Source organism: Dermatophagoides farinae, chromosome 9 (genome assembly GCF_024713945.1).
Source record: "Dermatophagoides farinae isolate YC_2012a chromosome 9, ASM2471394v1, whole genome shotgun sequence".
Taxonomy (NCBI): Eukaryota; Metazoa; Arthropoda; class Arachnida; order Sarcoptiformes; family Pyroglyphidae; genus Dermatophagoides; species Dermatophagoides farinae.
Genome location: NC_134685.1, coordinates 975,962 through 990,086, shown reverse-complemented (window position 1 = coordinate 990,086; position 14,125 = coordinate 975,962). Strand labels below are relative to the sequence as shown.

Below are 14,125 nucleotides of genomic sequence, written 5' to 3'. Positions count from 1 at the left end.
AATAAAAAAAAACCGTTGCTCATTGAAAAAATTTTTTTTTAAAGAATTCATACACACACACAGACACAGACAGCCCAAATAAATCAACAGCCATAAGATAATGATTGAATGATAATTTTATTTTTTTTCTTCTTCGCGAAATAATAAAATAATGACAGAATAAAATTGGAATTTTCTGTTTGTTTTTCGTTTTTGTTGTTGTTTTAAAAATTCTACATGTTGAATGAATGAGAAATTTCTATAAAGTTTATTATTGCCAAGATAAAAAGAAGAATATTCTTGTTGGATAATAAAATTGACGAATTTGAATACGGAATGATGATTTTTTTTGATTATTGATGATTCAAAATGCAAAAATATTAATAATGGAAGAACATTTGATTACATCATTTTCTAGCATCAATGAACAGGCAATAAAGAAAAAATACAATGCAAACATAACGGCTGCCATACTAATGTTCAGACGCCATTTGAATGCAGCAATGGTGATTATAACGAATAATAACATTAAAAATAATAATATCACTGAACAAATCATTCCAGATGAATTGACATTCACCTGACCAAATAGTATGGTATAAATTAGCCATGGAAATGGTAATCTAAAATTTAAAATAAAAAATGAATGAAAAATGAAAAATTTGAATTCAAATTCACTGTTTACCCAACAGCCACATCAAATATATTGCTACCAATGGAACTGGATACGGCCATATCACCAAGACCTTTACGTGCAACCAATACCGATGTAATTAGATCTGGTATCGATGTACCGGCAGCCAAAAATGTTAATCCCATTATTTCGGATGGTATACGAAATGTATCACCAACCAATGTTGCCCACCAAACCATAAAATATGAATAAAGACCAATCCACATTATTGAACCAATGAATGTGATTGTAAACCATTTACGTTTGTCCTTTGATGATAACACGAAAGAGAAATGTTGAAAAAAAAATTTTGTTTTCAAGTTTTAAAAACTAACTACAAACTTACAGCACGTCGAACATCTGGTAATGTTAACCATAATGGAATGATTATCGGTGCCAATAGACAATATGTCAATCGTTCACGTAATGTTTCTGGCCATGAAACATCTAATGGTACATCATTATTTTCTGTCCCTGTAATCTATATTGTTGTTGTTGATTAAAAATATTCAATTTATTTATTTTCACCGCCACCCCCCACGCCGAAACAAACGAAAAACAAAAAAGAAAATGAAAAAACAATGCATAATCCAGTGTATTAGTATTTCATCGATAGAAAAAAAAAATTGACAATCACAATCGATTAGAAGAAAACAAAACAAAACAAAAAATTCTTTGCAACAACAGGGGGCGACAACAAAAAAAAATAGAAAAATAAACGAACAGACACGAAAAACAAAAACAAAATCGAAAAAAATCGAAAAACGATTATTACCCCAAAGTGCTTACCGTATCCTGATGAGATAAATGATTACCATTCACCGTTTGATTATTATTATTATTATGTGCGTTATTATTATTATTATTTTGATGATGATGATGATAATTATCGATAATGATAATACCATCTTTATGATTTTGATCATCATCATCATCATAATGATGATAATTACTATTTCCATTATTTTGTTGTTGTTGTTGTTGTTGCTGTTGTTGTTGATATTGATGATGATCATGTGTATGAAATATACCATTCGAATCTAATTTAATTTGATGTTTATCTTCACCACAAATTGGACAATATGCAGCACCAGGTGGATGTATATGTGATTTAGAGGCAATAGTTGTTGTTGTTGTCGACGACATAGTATTGCCATCTATAATATTTGTTTGTGCCATCTGTAATGGTTCTTCATATAATGGATCAATTGAATGTATCATTAATTGTAATAGACCTTGACGAAATTTTGTACCACCATGTAACATTGGTGTAGATGATTTACGTTTAAACTGTTGGTTGAACCAAAAAAAAACAAAACAAAAAAACAAAAAAAAATTTTCTGATTTCATCCATAATAGTAGCAATTATTACCTGATAGTTTGACGGTATATTCATTACATCATCATTGCCATTATTATTGACTTTGGCACCATTTATTATTCGTTTTACAAATTGTTCAATTGATTCATTAAATTTCATAAATATAACATAGGCTGCATACCAGGTTAATAGAATCAATGCTTCATACCTGTGTATTGTGTGTGTGTTGTCGTCATCGTATAGCAAACAGAATAATGATGATGGAGATAACCGAAAATTAAATTTAGAAACATAGAAACGATAGAAAGGCATTGGAATTTTGGATGAATGAATGAATGGATCGACGACAACAATTTGACAATGACAAAAATCGAATTGAAGAATTGAAAAATGAGAAAAAAAAAATGAATTGAATTGAATTGAAAATAGAAAATGTCAATAATCATCATCATCATCATCATATACTGTACGAACCAGAATATTGTTGAATCAATGAAAAATATAACCAATGTGATCAATATCAATGAATAGAATGATACATCACGAAATAATGGCCACCATGTTAGATCGAGTACATTTTTTGAAAATATAGCACACATTGATAATACAAACAATATGTTGAATACGGCCGAACCGACAATGGTGCCAATTCCAACATCATCAAAACTAATGAATACACCAATGATCGATGTGAATAGTTCTAAATTTTGTTATTGTCGTTGTTGTTCCATCCGTCCCACCACCCAAAGTGGGTGTGTAAATGATGGAATGAAGAAAAAAAATTTTTTAATTAAAATTCCAGCCAAAAAAAAATGAAAATTGAGAAAGAAAAAATCAATAGAAAATGATTGATTGACTTTAATGAGGGAAAAGAAATTTTTTTTTTTCGTTTTTTTTTGTCCACAATTTGATTTCAATTTATGATTCAAAAAAAAAAAAAAAAAATATTCCATACACACACACACCCATTAACAAAAAAAAAATCCAGAATATTGCAAATGGACATGAAAAGAGAGAGAAAAAAATTAACTGTAATTGCACTTTAATTCACAGCACACAGACCACAACTAACAATTATATGGCAATGGAGACATTTAGATACACGCAAACCGAAATTAGACCTTTTTTCTGGATCTACTATTTCATATCAAACTAATCGTCATCATCAAGATTTACTAATTATATTAAAGTTATTGATGAAATGGTGATGATGTAATTGTTTGCAATCACCAGACGTACTAGTTTTTTTTTTGCTATCTTCTTCGTTTTGGTTCATTTTCGTTGAAAATCGATTTATCCAATCATCAACAAAATGACCTTGATTCTCATTAATCTTATTCGTCTTTTCCATTCTTTTTCCGATTTTGTTTTTTTTTCACTATATATCTATTATACTATTGTGGTATTTTGATTCTGATTCTTTCTTTTTTTCTGATTTATTTCATTCTGATTTAACGTTTTCCTGTCGAATGCAGACCGGAAACAAGAACATGGCCAAAAAAAAAGAAAAGAAAATGTAGGCGGTTGGGAATGAATTGCCATATATAGAAAAAAAAACAAAAATTCTCTTGAATCACTCGTACACCACACTCATCATCAATAAATGGTGTACAAATAATTTAATTTTTGCTAGTAAAAGTCAATGAAAAAAGAAAAAAAAACGAACAACAAGATTTCTTCATCATTTGATTCAAATGAATGAAATGGAAAAAAAAATCATAATATAATTATCTGATGATGACCTTCAAATGAATGAATAACGAAGAATTTAATGAATTGAATCAAACTAAATACACTATACACATACACTGAATATTATTCTGTGAATCTTTCTTTTTTTTGTTTTGTTTTTTACTTGGCCTGAATTCTGAAAAACTAAAAGCAAAAAGAATTTTATTTCTGCGTCTAATTTAATTTATCAATTATTAGGTCTGTGTGTGTGAGTGTGTGTCGGTCTATCCGGTTATTAAATTATATGCTCATCTCTACGGTGCGGGTAACTTAAAAAAAACTAAGAATATTATCCACAATCAGTGAAACGGCGAAATTCTGATGAAAAAAAAAATTTCCAGTTCAACAAAAACACCCACACACACACACATACCTGGAGCAGATCCACCGGCTGCCTTTAGAAGAAAAAAAAAGAAAAAAGAGAAAAAAAAATTTAGTATCAAGTTAATCAGATTAATCAAATTTCAAGTTTTGATATTTTTATCTCAGAGTATCAAGAAAAAAAAAATTCATTTCAAGATTTCAAGTAAAATGAAACTCGATCATCATCATCATCATCATCATCATCATCATCATCATTTCCTTCCTAATTCCAAGTATTCTTGGAATAAAGAATTCAAAGAATTTTGCAAAAAATTCTTGAAAAAAAAACTTTTAAAACATACAAAGAGAGAGAGACAGAGCGATAAATACGATAATGATTATGATGGTTATGGATATTATCATCATCATCATCAAATGTGGATAGTCATTCGGGAATCCAATGTGGATTATTAATCATATACACATTTCATTCATTTGAAATCGTTTCCATTTCGTTTCGTTTTTTTTATTTCTACCATCCAAATAGCCACAAGGATTAAAATATCTTTATAGTAATTGCTCTATAATGACTATAATAGGAACTGTGTGTGTGTTATTGAAATGGATTCTATGGGAGAATTTGATCTTATAATAAATAATAACCAAAAAACTAACTGGAAAACTGGTGTTCAACTTGAACTTATTCGCTTTTTTTGTGAATTTGGTATGAATGAAAAACACCACAGATGACATTTTATTCTTCAGTGTAATATATAAAGAATAAAAGGACTAAACGGATACAGAAAAAAGACGCAGTAATGACATTATTAAATTGATATAGATTACTCTCTCTCTCTCTCTCTCTCTCTCTCTGTCTAGCCATTATAGTTGGTAAAATTAAACATAAAAGTCATCATTTCTATATATGTGGTAGTCAACACACACCCGTCGATCACGTCATTCTTCATCCGGAAAGAGAATATTATCATAATGTTTTTTTTTTGTTGAAAAAAAAGAAAAATAGAAATGACGCAGCATGTGACGACAGTGGTAGAAATTAAAATTTTAAATTTTAATCATCTTTTAATGTGTGTGTTTACTATGTTGACATTATGAAATATCCATGATGATGATGATGATGAATCAAACAGAATAACCGGAATTTTAAATGTTTATGATGATGATGATGAGAGAATTTTCAAAAAAAAAAAAAAACTTACCATAAATGTAGCGCCGGCAACATCTTCACTAATAGCCAATTTTTCAGTAATCACATCCAATGATGGTATAAAAAATTCATCACATACGATTGCTAATGCAACAAACATATAAATCATTCCAATTATATGAAATATAATGGCACCATTTCTACGTTGTTTTTCAGTAAAAAGATCTGGTGGAAATTTTGGATCTTTAATCATTGATGATCCATCATTATCATCATCTATTGGTGATGATGATGATGATGATGTAAGCAATTTTCGTATGATAAAAAAATTGAAAGACAATCGATCAGTATCATTGATATTGGCCATTGGCAATGATTTTCGATGATGATGATGATTTCTGTTTAAATTACATAATGATGAATGAATAGATGAAGATGATGAAGAATGATCATGATCATCATCATCTATGGTCAATAATAATGAATGTATAAACATTGTGAATAAAAATATTGCCGATAATGACCATATACAAATACGCCATATTCTTCTATAACGGAAACGTTTTTGACGATTCTCTAATTTCAATAAACAATAATGATAATTTGATAATTTTGCAGAATTATTATTCATCATCATAAACATGGTTGTCGTTGCCGTTGTTTGTCGTTGTCTTTGTTTGTCTGTGTGGCCAAAAAAAAAACTTGAATGAAATCCAAAAACAAACATATATTTATCGTTCACACCTACACACACACACACACACACACCAGCAGAATGATTTACACCGAAATAGTAATATTGATTTTACAAATGCACAAAAAAAATCGATCCAAAAAAAAGAACTAAGATGACGACGGTTGATGGTTTTGCAATGTCCGATAAATTGTTGTCAAAAGTTGGACATTTTTTTTTATCTTGTTGATATGTGTCATTTCAATACACACAAAGCTAGATGAATATTCTCATTTCATTTCACAATTTGATTCGCTTCGATTCGATTTACAAACACAGACAATAACCAAAAAACAAAAACAAAAACTAACATTGGGTGTGTGTGTGTAGTTTGTTTCATTCATTTCTAATGGCTAATAATGAAATGGTGGTGATCAACTACAATGAATGAATTTATTTTTCACGGTTAGAAAAAAAAAATTTTGGTACATGTATCCCGTTGTCGTTGTCGCTGTCGCCGTTGTTGTTGTTGTTATTATTGTCAATGTCGTTGTGGTAACCATGTCTATATGTGGATGATACAAATAATCCACTTAATATAGAATATGGTTGATCCTTTCTATAGAACCGACAAAGAATTAAAAAGCAACAACAACAACAACAACCAGAAAATTAATTCGTTTTTTTTTTTGGATTCTAGGTAAAGGTTCTATTTCTTATTGATTATTTGCTACTACTTTTCATTTGAATTCAGTGATTTTTTCCCTCTTTTTTTTGGTTGTATACCTGTACACATGTACTATCTATATCTACGTTTTCATTTTTTTTATTAGCCAATAAGATTATTATTTTTTTGAATAAAATTATCGATTAAGTCTAAACGTGTGTGTGTGTAGCGCTTGCTATATTTTCACAGAATAACCTGAAATTATAGAAAAAAACCTGTTCATAATTCATTCAAATGATGACGATAATGATGAGGAATATTCCAACTATGATTCAATTATTCCCATACTAACTAACTAGTAGTATTCTCTTGTAATGATCATGATCCATATAACACAAACACACACACACACACACACAAGAGACAAGGTTCTTCTTCTTCTTCTCTGCACATATGAATGTATTCATGATGATCTCAATTTATATCTTTTTTTTTGTGTGTCATTTTGAATATTGTGAATAATTGAATCGGGTGGTGCTGGTGGTTGGGTCAGCCAGTGGTCAACGAAAAAAAAAGACGACGACCAAATTGCCAAAAAAAAAATCCTCAAGAGATTCTCATTTCTCATTATTAAAATTAACAGATATCGTTGGCAATTATTATCATATAATAATCCATTCGTAAAACGATAACAAAAAAAAAAATTTCCCCATTTCAAATTCATAATCATCATCCAATATGATAATATCTTGAAATATAATAATCCATTAAAAAAAACCAAAAAAAAAAAACGAAAAAAAAATATTCATGGTCATTATCATCATCATCAGAATTATTTAGGCCAAGATCAATTCTGTCATACGGTTGTTTTTGTTTTTGTTGTTGTTGTTGTTGTTGTTGTTGTCGTCGTTATCCAATCATGATAATAAAATAATCGTCATAACTGTAGCAGTAGTAGTAGTAGTAGTAGCAGCAATGTGATAATTATAAAAAATGGATCGAAAGTTTGGTTTGGTTGTCTAATTTTTTTTTCTGGCTATAGATCCAGATGTCAATGTCAATGTTTTTTTTGATTTGATAGAACCTATATACAGAGAATCGATTCAATACACACACACACAAAACATTGATTGATTACAAATGTCAAAGAATATATCATGTGACAAGTGTATGTATGTAAATTGAAGAAACAAACAAACAAACACAAAAAAAAAACTGGAAAAACAAAACAAAACAGAAAAAAAAACATACACACAAATTTCAAATTGGTCAAACATTCAAGTGCAACTGTCTTGATTTGTGTGTGTGTATGTGTATGTGTCTGCTAGCTTGTTATGGTTGTACCATACAAAACAAAACAAAAAAAAACCAAAAGTTTGAATCAATCAATCAAATAGACCAAAATTTGATATTCAAGAATTTAGACATATAATATATCCAGAGAAACACAAAACAAATTTTTAGATAGCATTTTATTTTTAGTTATATTTCACATGAATCAAAACTAAACAAACAAAAAAAAGAGAAAAAAAACGAATTAAAAGAATCAAAAATAATAGACCACAAATGAACAACAAATGGTCATTTCTTGCGTCGTCGTCGTCGTTTAAATCTTATCTTCATTAATTTTTTTTTCTTTATGAGCAAATAAATCCGTATGTGTGTGTGTGTGTGTGTGTGTGTAAGTTATGCATGTAAAACATGTGAATGAAGGCGTTTTTCATCATCATCATCATCATGTTGACCACAAAAAAAAAAAAATAGAATTATGAAAAAAAGGCAAGCGAATAATGACAAAAAAAAAAATTACAAAAAGAAAAAAAAACAGAGTAATTTGTAAAAAAAAATGAAATGAAAATTGAAAAAAAATTTCTCCCAAAATGGTCTCGTCAATATATGTTTTTCCATCATCATCATCATCATCATCGTCATCATAATAAAATTTTAGCAGCAAAGACTAGAAATATACAATCATCATGTTCAAATGTTATTTTCAGTGTAATGAGAATTGGAATTTTGTTCATTTCGTTTTTTTTTTTTTTTTGAAAAAAAATCAGAATAAACCAAAACAAATGGAAGGAAAAAAATTTTGTCTTTGAGTCTAAAAAAACTAATCGCACACACACACACACACCCATCCACCCACACACACTTAAACACAAAAATCAATCAATTTCAATAATAAACAAAAAAGAAAAAAAAATCTTTGAACTTAAAATGTGAATGTAAATGTGAACAAAAAAAATTTTTTTTGTTTTGAAAAGGAAGAATTGCATAGTAGTGTGTGTGTGTGTGTATGTTTTTCAAATGTTTAATGCACATTTTGTATGTATGTATAATTATAAATGAAAATTGGAATTGATCGATTGCAACTGGAACTGGTTGTTTTGTTTTGTTTTTCAGAATAAAATGTCAGTGTAATCATCATCATCATCATCAAACAACAAATAAATAAATGAATGAATGGAGAATAAATTGCATCAATTATAATCATTTTGAACTTTTTTTCAATATATTATGTATGCAGCAATATTTTTTTTTTTTTTTTTTGGTCGTCACAAACCCGGTGTATACACACATAAATCGAACACATCGTATACGAAATGGACGAACAAAAAACAAAACAAAACAAAACAGAAAAAAATTCAAATTCAAATTCAAATTAATGATTGTGAACGTATTTGTTCATCAATTTCTTTGATCATCATATATACTTCTGATGCATTTGGACGACATTCTGGTTGATATGCCCAACATTTTAACATTAATTTATATACAGATTCTGGACAATTTTCTGGACATTCAAGACGTTTGCCTTGTTTAAGATAGGTGAGCAATTCTTGTACATCATCTTTATTCGAATCAATTTCTTTATATAGTGTAACACGACAATAACTGTACATTTCTATTTATAATAAAAAAAAACAAGAAAATTATTTTCATCCAATCAAAACTGAAAATATGGAAAAAAAACTTACCCCAAATAACGATTGCATAGCTCCAAATCTAATGGAAAAAAATAGATGGTAAATGATAAAATTTGAAACAAAAAAAAAAAAAAAAAAAAAAACAGGAAAAATTTACTACTTACATCTGATTCAAATCGAAATAAATGTCGTTCAAATGATTCTGGTGCGTGCCTGATTTTTTTTTCGTGTTCGAATAAAGGATTAATATTCTGTGATTGAGTAGAAAAAAATCAACACTACATACCATTTGTATGGCAGACCACGAGCACTACGATATTCATATTGAGTATCATCTTCAAGAATATGAGCCAGACCAAAATCGGCAATTTTAACTGAATTACCACTGGCAACTAGAATATTTCTAGCTGCCAAATCTCTATGGATAATATGTTTACTGGCAAGAAAATCCAGACCACATGCAATATCTGTGGCAAATTTTGTCATTTCTAAATTATCATTTGGTCCTTTGGTTTCCAAAAATTTTACCAATGAACCTAATGGTATATATTCCATAACTAATGCTTTTGATGGTCCTATTCATCAAATGTGAGAATAAGTTTTGTTTAAAAATAATTCATTAGACCATATCATACCTTTGGAATATTGATCAACATCAACATTGGAATAGCCACGAATTTCAACAATATTACGATGTCTTAATTTTGTTAATATTTTAATCTCTTCACTTAGGCTTGAGATTTTATTATCGGATACAACTTTTAATGCAACATATTTATCATCACAACGTGCTTGATATACTTTGCCATAATTACCCTATATATATAAATTCAATTATCATATAATTAGTAAAAAAAAAATCAATCAATCACATCAAATCATACCTCTCCAATCATTTTCAATACATTAATTCTATCCTGTGGTATACATTCCAAATTATCCATTGCTTGTATATGTAGATAATCATCTTTTTCCGATATAAGAAATGCATCTTCCATTTGATCATATAATGTTGTTTCCGTTGTAACATCATCCATATCATCATCATCATCATCATCATCGTCGTCGTCTTCATCATCATCATCATATAATGATATTGGACGTTGTTGATAACCATTACTAATCGGTAATGATGACCGTTGACTATAGCCATTATTATTAATCATACTATTATTATCTATTATTCCAGTACTACTTCCGCCAAGTGAATTATTATTCTTCATTGAATACGTTGGATATGATGATTTTATATTTATTTTTTCAATATTCATTTTACGTATCATTTCATCATTGATACCATCGTTTGATAGAATATATTGTTTACGATATTTTCTTGCCTCATATAGTATTAATACAAGTTCACGGAATACACCTGATGGCGGTATACGATTACAGAAATCTTTATCCCAACATTTTTTCGTCAATAAACGTATCGGCTCAGGCATTGCACATAGATTCACTTGATCAATATTCATATAATTGAATAATGGTTTATTACCATTATGAAATATTTCCCACATTGTTGTACCGAATGCCCATACATCACTATAATTGGTATGTTTTTTATAGAAAAATCCATTATCATTAAAATATTCTGGCGGTAACCATGGTTGTTCAATTGTTTGATTAAAATCACAACTAAAACCAATTGGATCGCCCAATTTTATAAATAATGATGTTTTTGAAAAATGTGAAACATATAGATTATCGAATTTTATATAACCATGACGTAAATTATGCGTATAAAGATAATCCAATGCTTTAGCCAAACAGAAAGCTGCTTCAGTTAAATTAAAATGATTGAGCTTAAATTCTTGCAATGAATAATAATCACGTAATGTAATATGACAATGTTCAAACAATATTGATAATGGATGCATCACCACACCTTTACAATTCATGATTGCAACATTTTTCAATTTACTCCATTCATCAATTTCTTTCAATATATTTTCACCTCTACCAGATTCTTTGGAATCGATAAATTCTTTAATGAAAACTTTTTCCTCTTGATTACCAACCAATTTTACGGTACCGATACGTGTACAGAATACACCATTGTTATGCATTGTTAATATTGATTTTTTTATACGTTCATTCTGTATGATTGGTAAAATGTCATCATTAGATTTTAATTTGTTTATATCATCTTCATGACTACATAACAGTAAATCTGGTAAATGATCATTTTCACCCGATAGAATTGGTTGAAATAGATTTAGCTGTTTCTGTAACCATATTAATAATTCTGAATAATCAACACGAACATCGATAATGTTGAAATCATCTTTCCATACAAATAATGAATTATCTGATGATTGTGATGGTTGCCATTTTAGTTCAAAACATTTCATTTCATTTTGTTGTTCATAACAAAGTTTAAGTTTATAGAAATCTGTTTCACTTTGTCGCAATAGAAATAGGCCAGAATTTTTCTGTCCATCACGTGTCTTTTTCAAACGTTTGATAGCAAATTCATCTTGTATTGGGCCAAAACAATTAATTTTTCTTAATTTATTCAACATTGGTGAAAAATATTCAGCCGATAGATTTAGATTCCAATGTATTGATAAACGATGATAACCAGACAATAATGAAATGAATGATTTCATATGTCCTAATCGACGAAATATGACAGTCAATGCTGGCCTATTAACAAAACAAATGAGTATTTTTCTTCTATCCAATGAAAGTATATTGATACTGGAAATTTCTTCAATTGAAAACCATGTTTTCCATTCATCATGATTATTGTTGAATTTATTACTAGTACTAGTACTAGTATTATTAACACTACTGTTACTATTACTATTACTATTATTAATCGGATGATGATGATGATTTTCGCCAACAAATTTTCTGTTCTTTCCAATCATAATGCACTAAATGTTCGGATATTGTTTGCTGTGTCGGTATTGATGTTAAATTTATCGATGATTCCAATATAATATCATAAATTTCATGAAACGAATAGGCCATTTGCATTGTCGATAGATTATAAAAGGAATGAGCACGTGATAGGAATTGTTTTATGTAGCACCATTTTACCCAAATTTTATTCGTATCTTTTTGACAATTACGGCGAAATGTTTGTTTTAATTTATCATCAATGAATAATAATTTTGGTTTTACCATATTTTTTGGACAATATTTTTTTATCTGACTTATATATGAATCACAACGTTCATATGCATTACGTAATTTTTCATCATCTTCAATTGTAACACGAATCAGATCGATTAATGCAATACCGAATACTTCTTCTAGTTCATCTTTTTTGAATTTTTTTTTCGGTATATGTAAAAAATCATAACGGATTTGTAGAAAATAATAATCAAAAGCTGCCAAATCGATATCCTGTACAATTAATAAGATTAAAAAAAAATATTGAAACACATCAATCATTGAGATTAAAGATTACCGACCTTTAGTTTGTTGATGAGATTCGAATGTGTATAACGGATTCTTAGTTGAAATTGTAACATTGGTCCATTATCATTAGCGTTTTGTTGTTGATTATTAAACAATTCATTAATCATTGTACGTAGCTGTTGATTTGGAGCTATCCATAAATCAGATTCAACATTATATAATGCAAACAGATGTGAACAGATTGTCGTTATTTTTAATGATGATGTTAAATAGAAAACTAAATCTTCAGCATAGATTAAATTATTATCATTGATATTTTGTTCTTGTTGTTCACCTGTCACCATTCTCATTATTATGGCTGAAATTGTTATATTATGATAATCATTTTTATTAAAATCAAATACATTTATTTTGATTGATGATGCTGTTGATGATGATGATGATGATGATGATTCTGGTTGTGTTTGTTGCAATGGTTGAGGTGATGATGTTATTGTAGATGTCGATGTCGTTGATGATGATGGTGATGGAGATTTTGTTGTTGTTGTTGTTGTCGTCGTTGTTGTTGTTGTTGTTGTTGATGTTGATGTTGATGTTGATTGTCCCATCGTTGTTGTTGTTGTCGCCGTTTTCGATATCGTTATCGATGACGACGACGACGACATCATTATGTTTATTATAAAATTTATTTGAAACCAAAATGATTCAGATATTCAAATTTCAATAATTTTTTTTTGTTCACGTTTAAGAAAAACAAAAAAATAAAAAAAAATTTCACTGCAATAAAACAGCAATAAAATCAATCATCAATAAACAAAAAAAAAACTTGTCAAATACAAAAATACCATGAAAGGCGAAATAATTCTCATTTTCTTCATCATAATCATCACCATTTTGTGTTTATTATTGTAGAAATCAGAATCAGAATTTGAATGTTCCAGAAAGATTAGCATAGAATTTTTTTTTTGTTTTGTTTTGTTTTCTATAGAATCAATAACAACAACAACAACAACAAAAAATTCTAATCTTTTTTTTTCTTAATCCACAATGTGTGTGCGGCGTATACAAAACAAAAACAAAAACAAAAAACAAAATAAAAAAAGGGGAGAGAAAGCCAAAAGAGAAAGTAAGAAAAAGAGAATACACTAAACATGCAGCTATTTCGAGAGTAATAATTCAGCTGCATCATCAAAAGGATCCTCATGATGATGATGATGATATCGAACGAGAGAGAAAGAGAAAATAAAGAAAAACAAATAAATTACGCATGCGTAGAAAATGCATATACATAATATATTTATTTTCGAATAA

The 14,125-nt window shown here is 28.7% G+C and overlaps 2 protein-coding genes across 5 annotated transcripts; both read right to left on the bottom strand.

Annotated features, from left to right (window-relative positions):
- Window positions 1-98: 98 nt before the first annotated feature.
- On the bottom strand, window positions 99-6,400 carry LOC124497970 (sodium/potassium/calcium exchanger 2-like). 4 transcript variants are annotated; one of them, XM_075734139.1, is made up of 9 exons: window positions 5,944-6,349; window positions 5,228-5,876; window positions 4,078-4,099; window positions 2,448-2,673; window positions 2,025-2,181; window positions 1,442-1,942; window positions 999-1,133; window positions 665-921; window positions 99-602 (listed from the first exon to the last, which is right to left on the bottom strand). In XM_075734139.1, exons 2-9 carry the CDS (start codon window positions 5,816-5,818, stop codon window positions 344-346), a joined length of 2,148 nt encoding a protein of 715 aa, XP_075590254.1. In that variant the 5' UTR covers window positions 5,819-5,876; window positions 5,944-6,349; the 3' UTR covers window positions 99-343. The 4 variants fall into 4 exon arrangements, with proteins under 4 accessions (XP_075590254.1, XP_046917618.2, XP_075590257.1 ...); XM_047061662.2 differs by having other exon boundaries at window positions 5,228-6,400; XM_075734142.1 differs by lacking the exon at window positions 4,078-4,099 and having other exon boundaries at window positions 5,224-5,876.
- A 1,572-nt stretch (window positions 6,401-7,972) lies between these two features.
- Window positions 7,973-13,894, bottom strand: LOC124498031 (tyrosine-protein kinase JAK1). The gene is made up of 8 exons (XM_075734136.1): window positions 12,868-13,894; window positions 12,276-12,799; window positions 10,327-12,223; window positions 10,078-10,258; window positions 9,729-10,017; window positions 9,607-9,655; window positions 9,494-9,521; window positions 7,973-9,420 (listed from the first exon to the last, which is right to left on the bottom strand). The coding sequence occupies exons 1-8, from the start codon at window positions 13,480-13,482 to the stop codon at window positions 9,173-9,175; spliced, it is 3,831 nt and encodes a 1,276-aa protein (XP_075590251.1). The 5' UTR covers window positions 13,483-13,894; the 3' UTR covers window positions 7,973-9,172.
- Window positions 13,895-14,125: the final 231 nt, after the last annotated feature.

What these genes read in the sequence shown, in the direction of transcription:
- LOC124498031 (XM_075734136.1), bottom strand. Translation starts at nt 13,482, where the DNA reads ATGATGTCGTCGTCGTCGTCATCGATAACGATATCGAAAACGGCGACA. An exon ending in TATTGAAAATGATTGGAGAG is followed by an intron (nt 10,259 to 10,326) that starts GTATGATTTGAT and finishes TTATATATATAG; the next exon opens with GGTAATTATGGCAAAGTATA. An exon ending in TATTTCGATTTGAATCAGAT is followed by an intron (nt 9,522 to 9,606) that starts GTAAGTAGTAAA and finishes TTTTTCCATTAG; the next exon opens with ATTTGGAGCTATGCAATCGT.
- LOC124497970 (XM_047061662.2), bottom strand. Translation starts at nt 5,902, where the DNA reads ATGTTTGTTTTTGGATTTCATTCAAGTTTTTTTTTTGGCCACACAGAC. An exon ending in ATTGATTCAACAATATTCTG is followed by an intron (nt 2,182 to 2,447) that starts GTTCGTACAGTA and finishes CACAATACACAG; the next exon opens with GTATGAAGCATTGATTCTAT. An exon ending in ATATTTGATGTGGCTGTTGG is followed by an intron (nt 603 to 664) that starts GTAAACAGTGAA and finishes TTTAAATTTTAG; the next exon opens with ATTACCATTTCCATGGCTAA.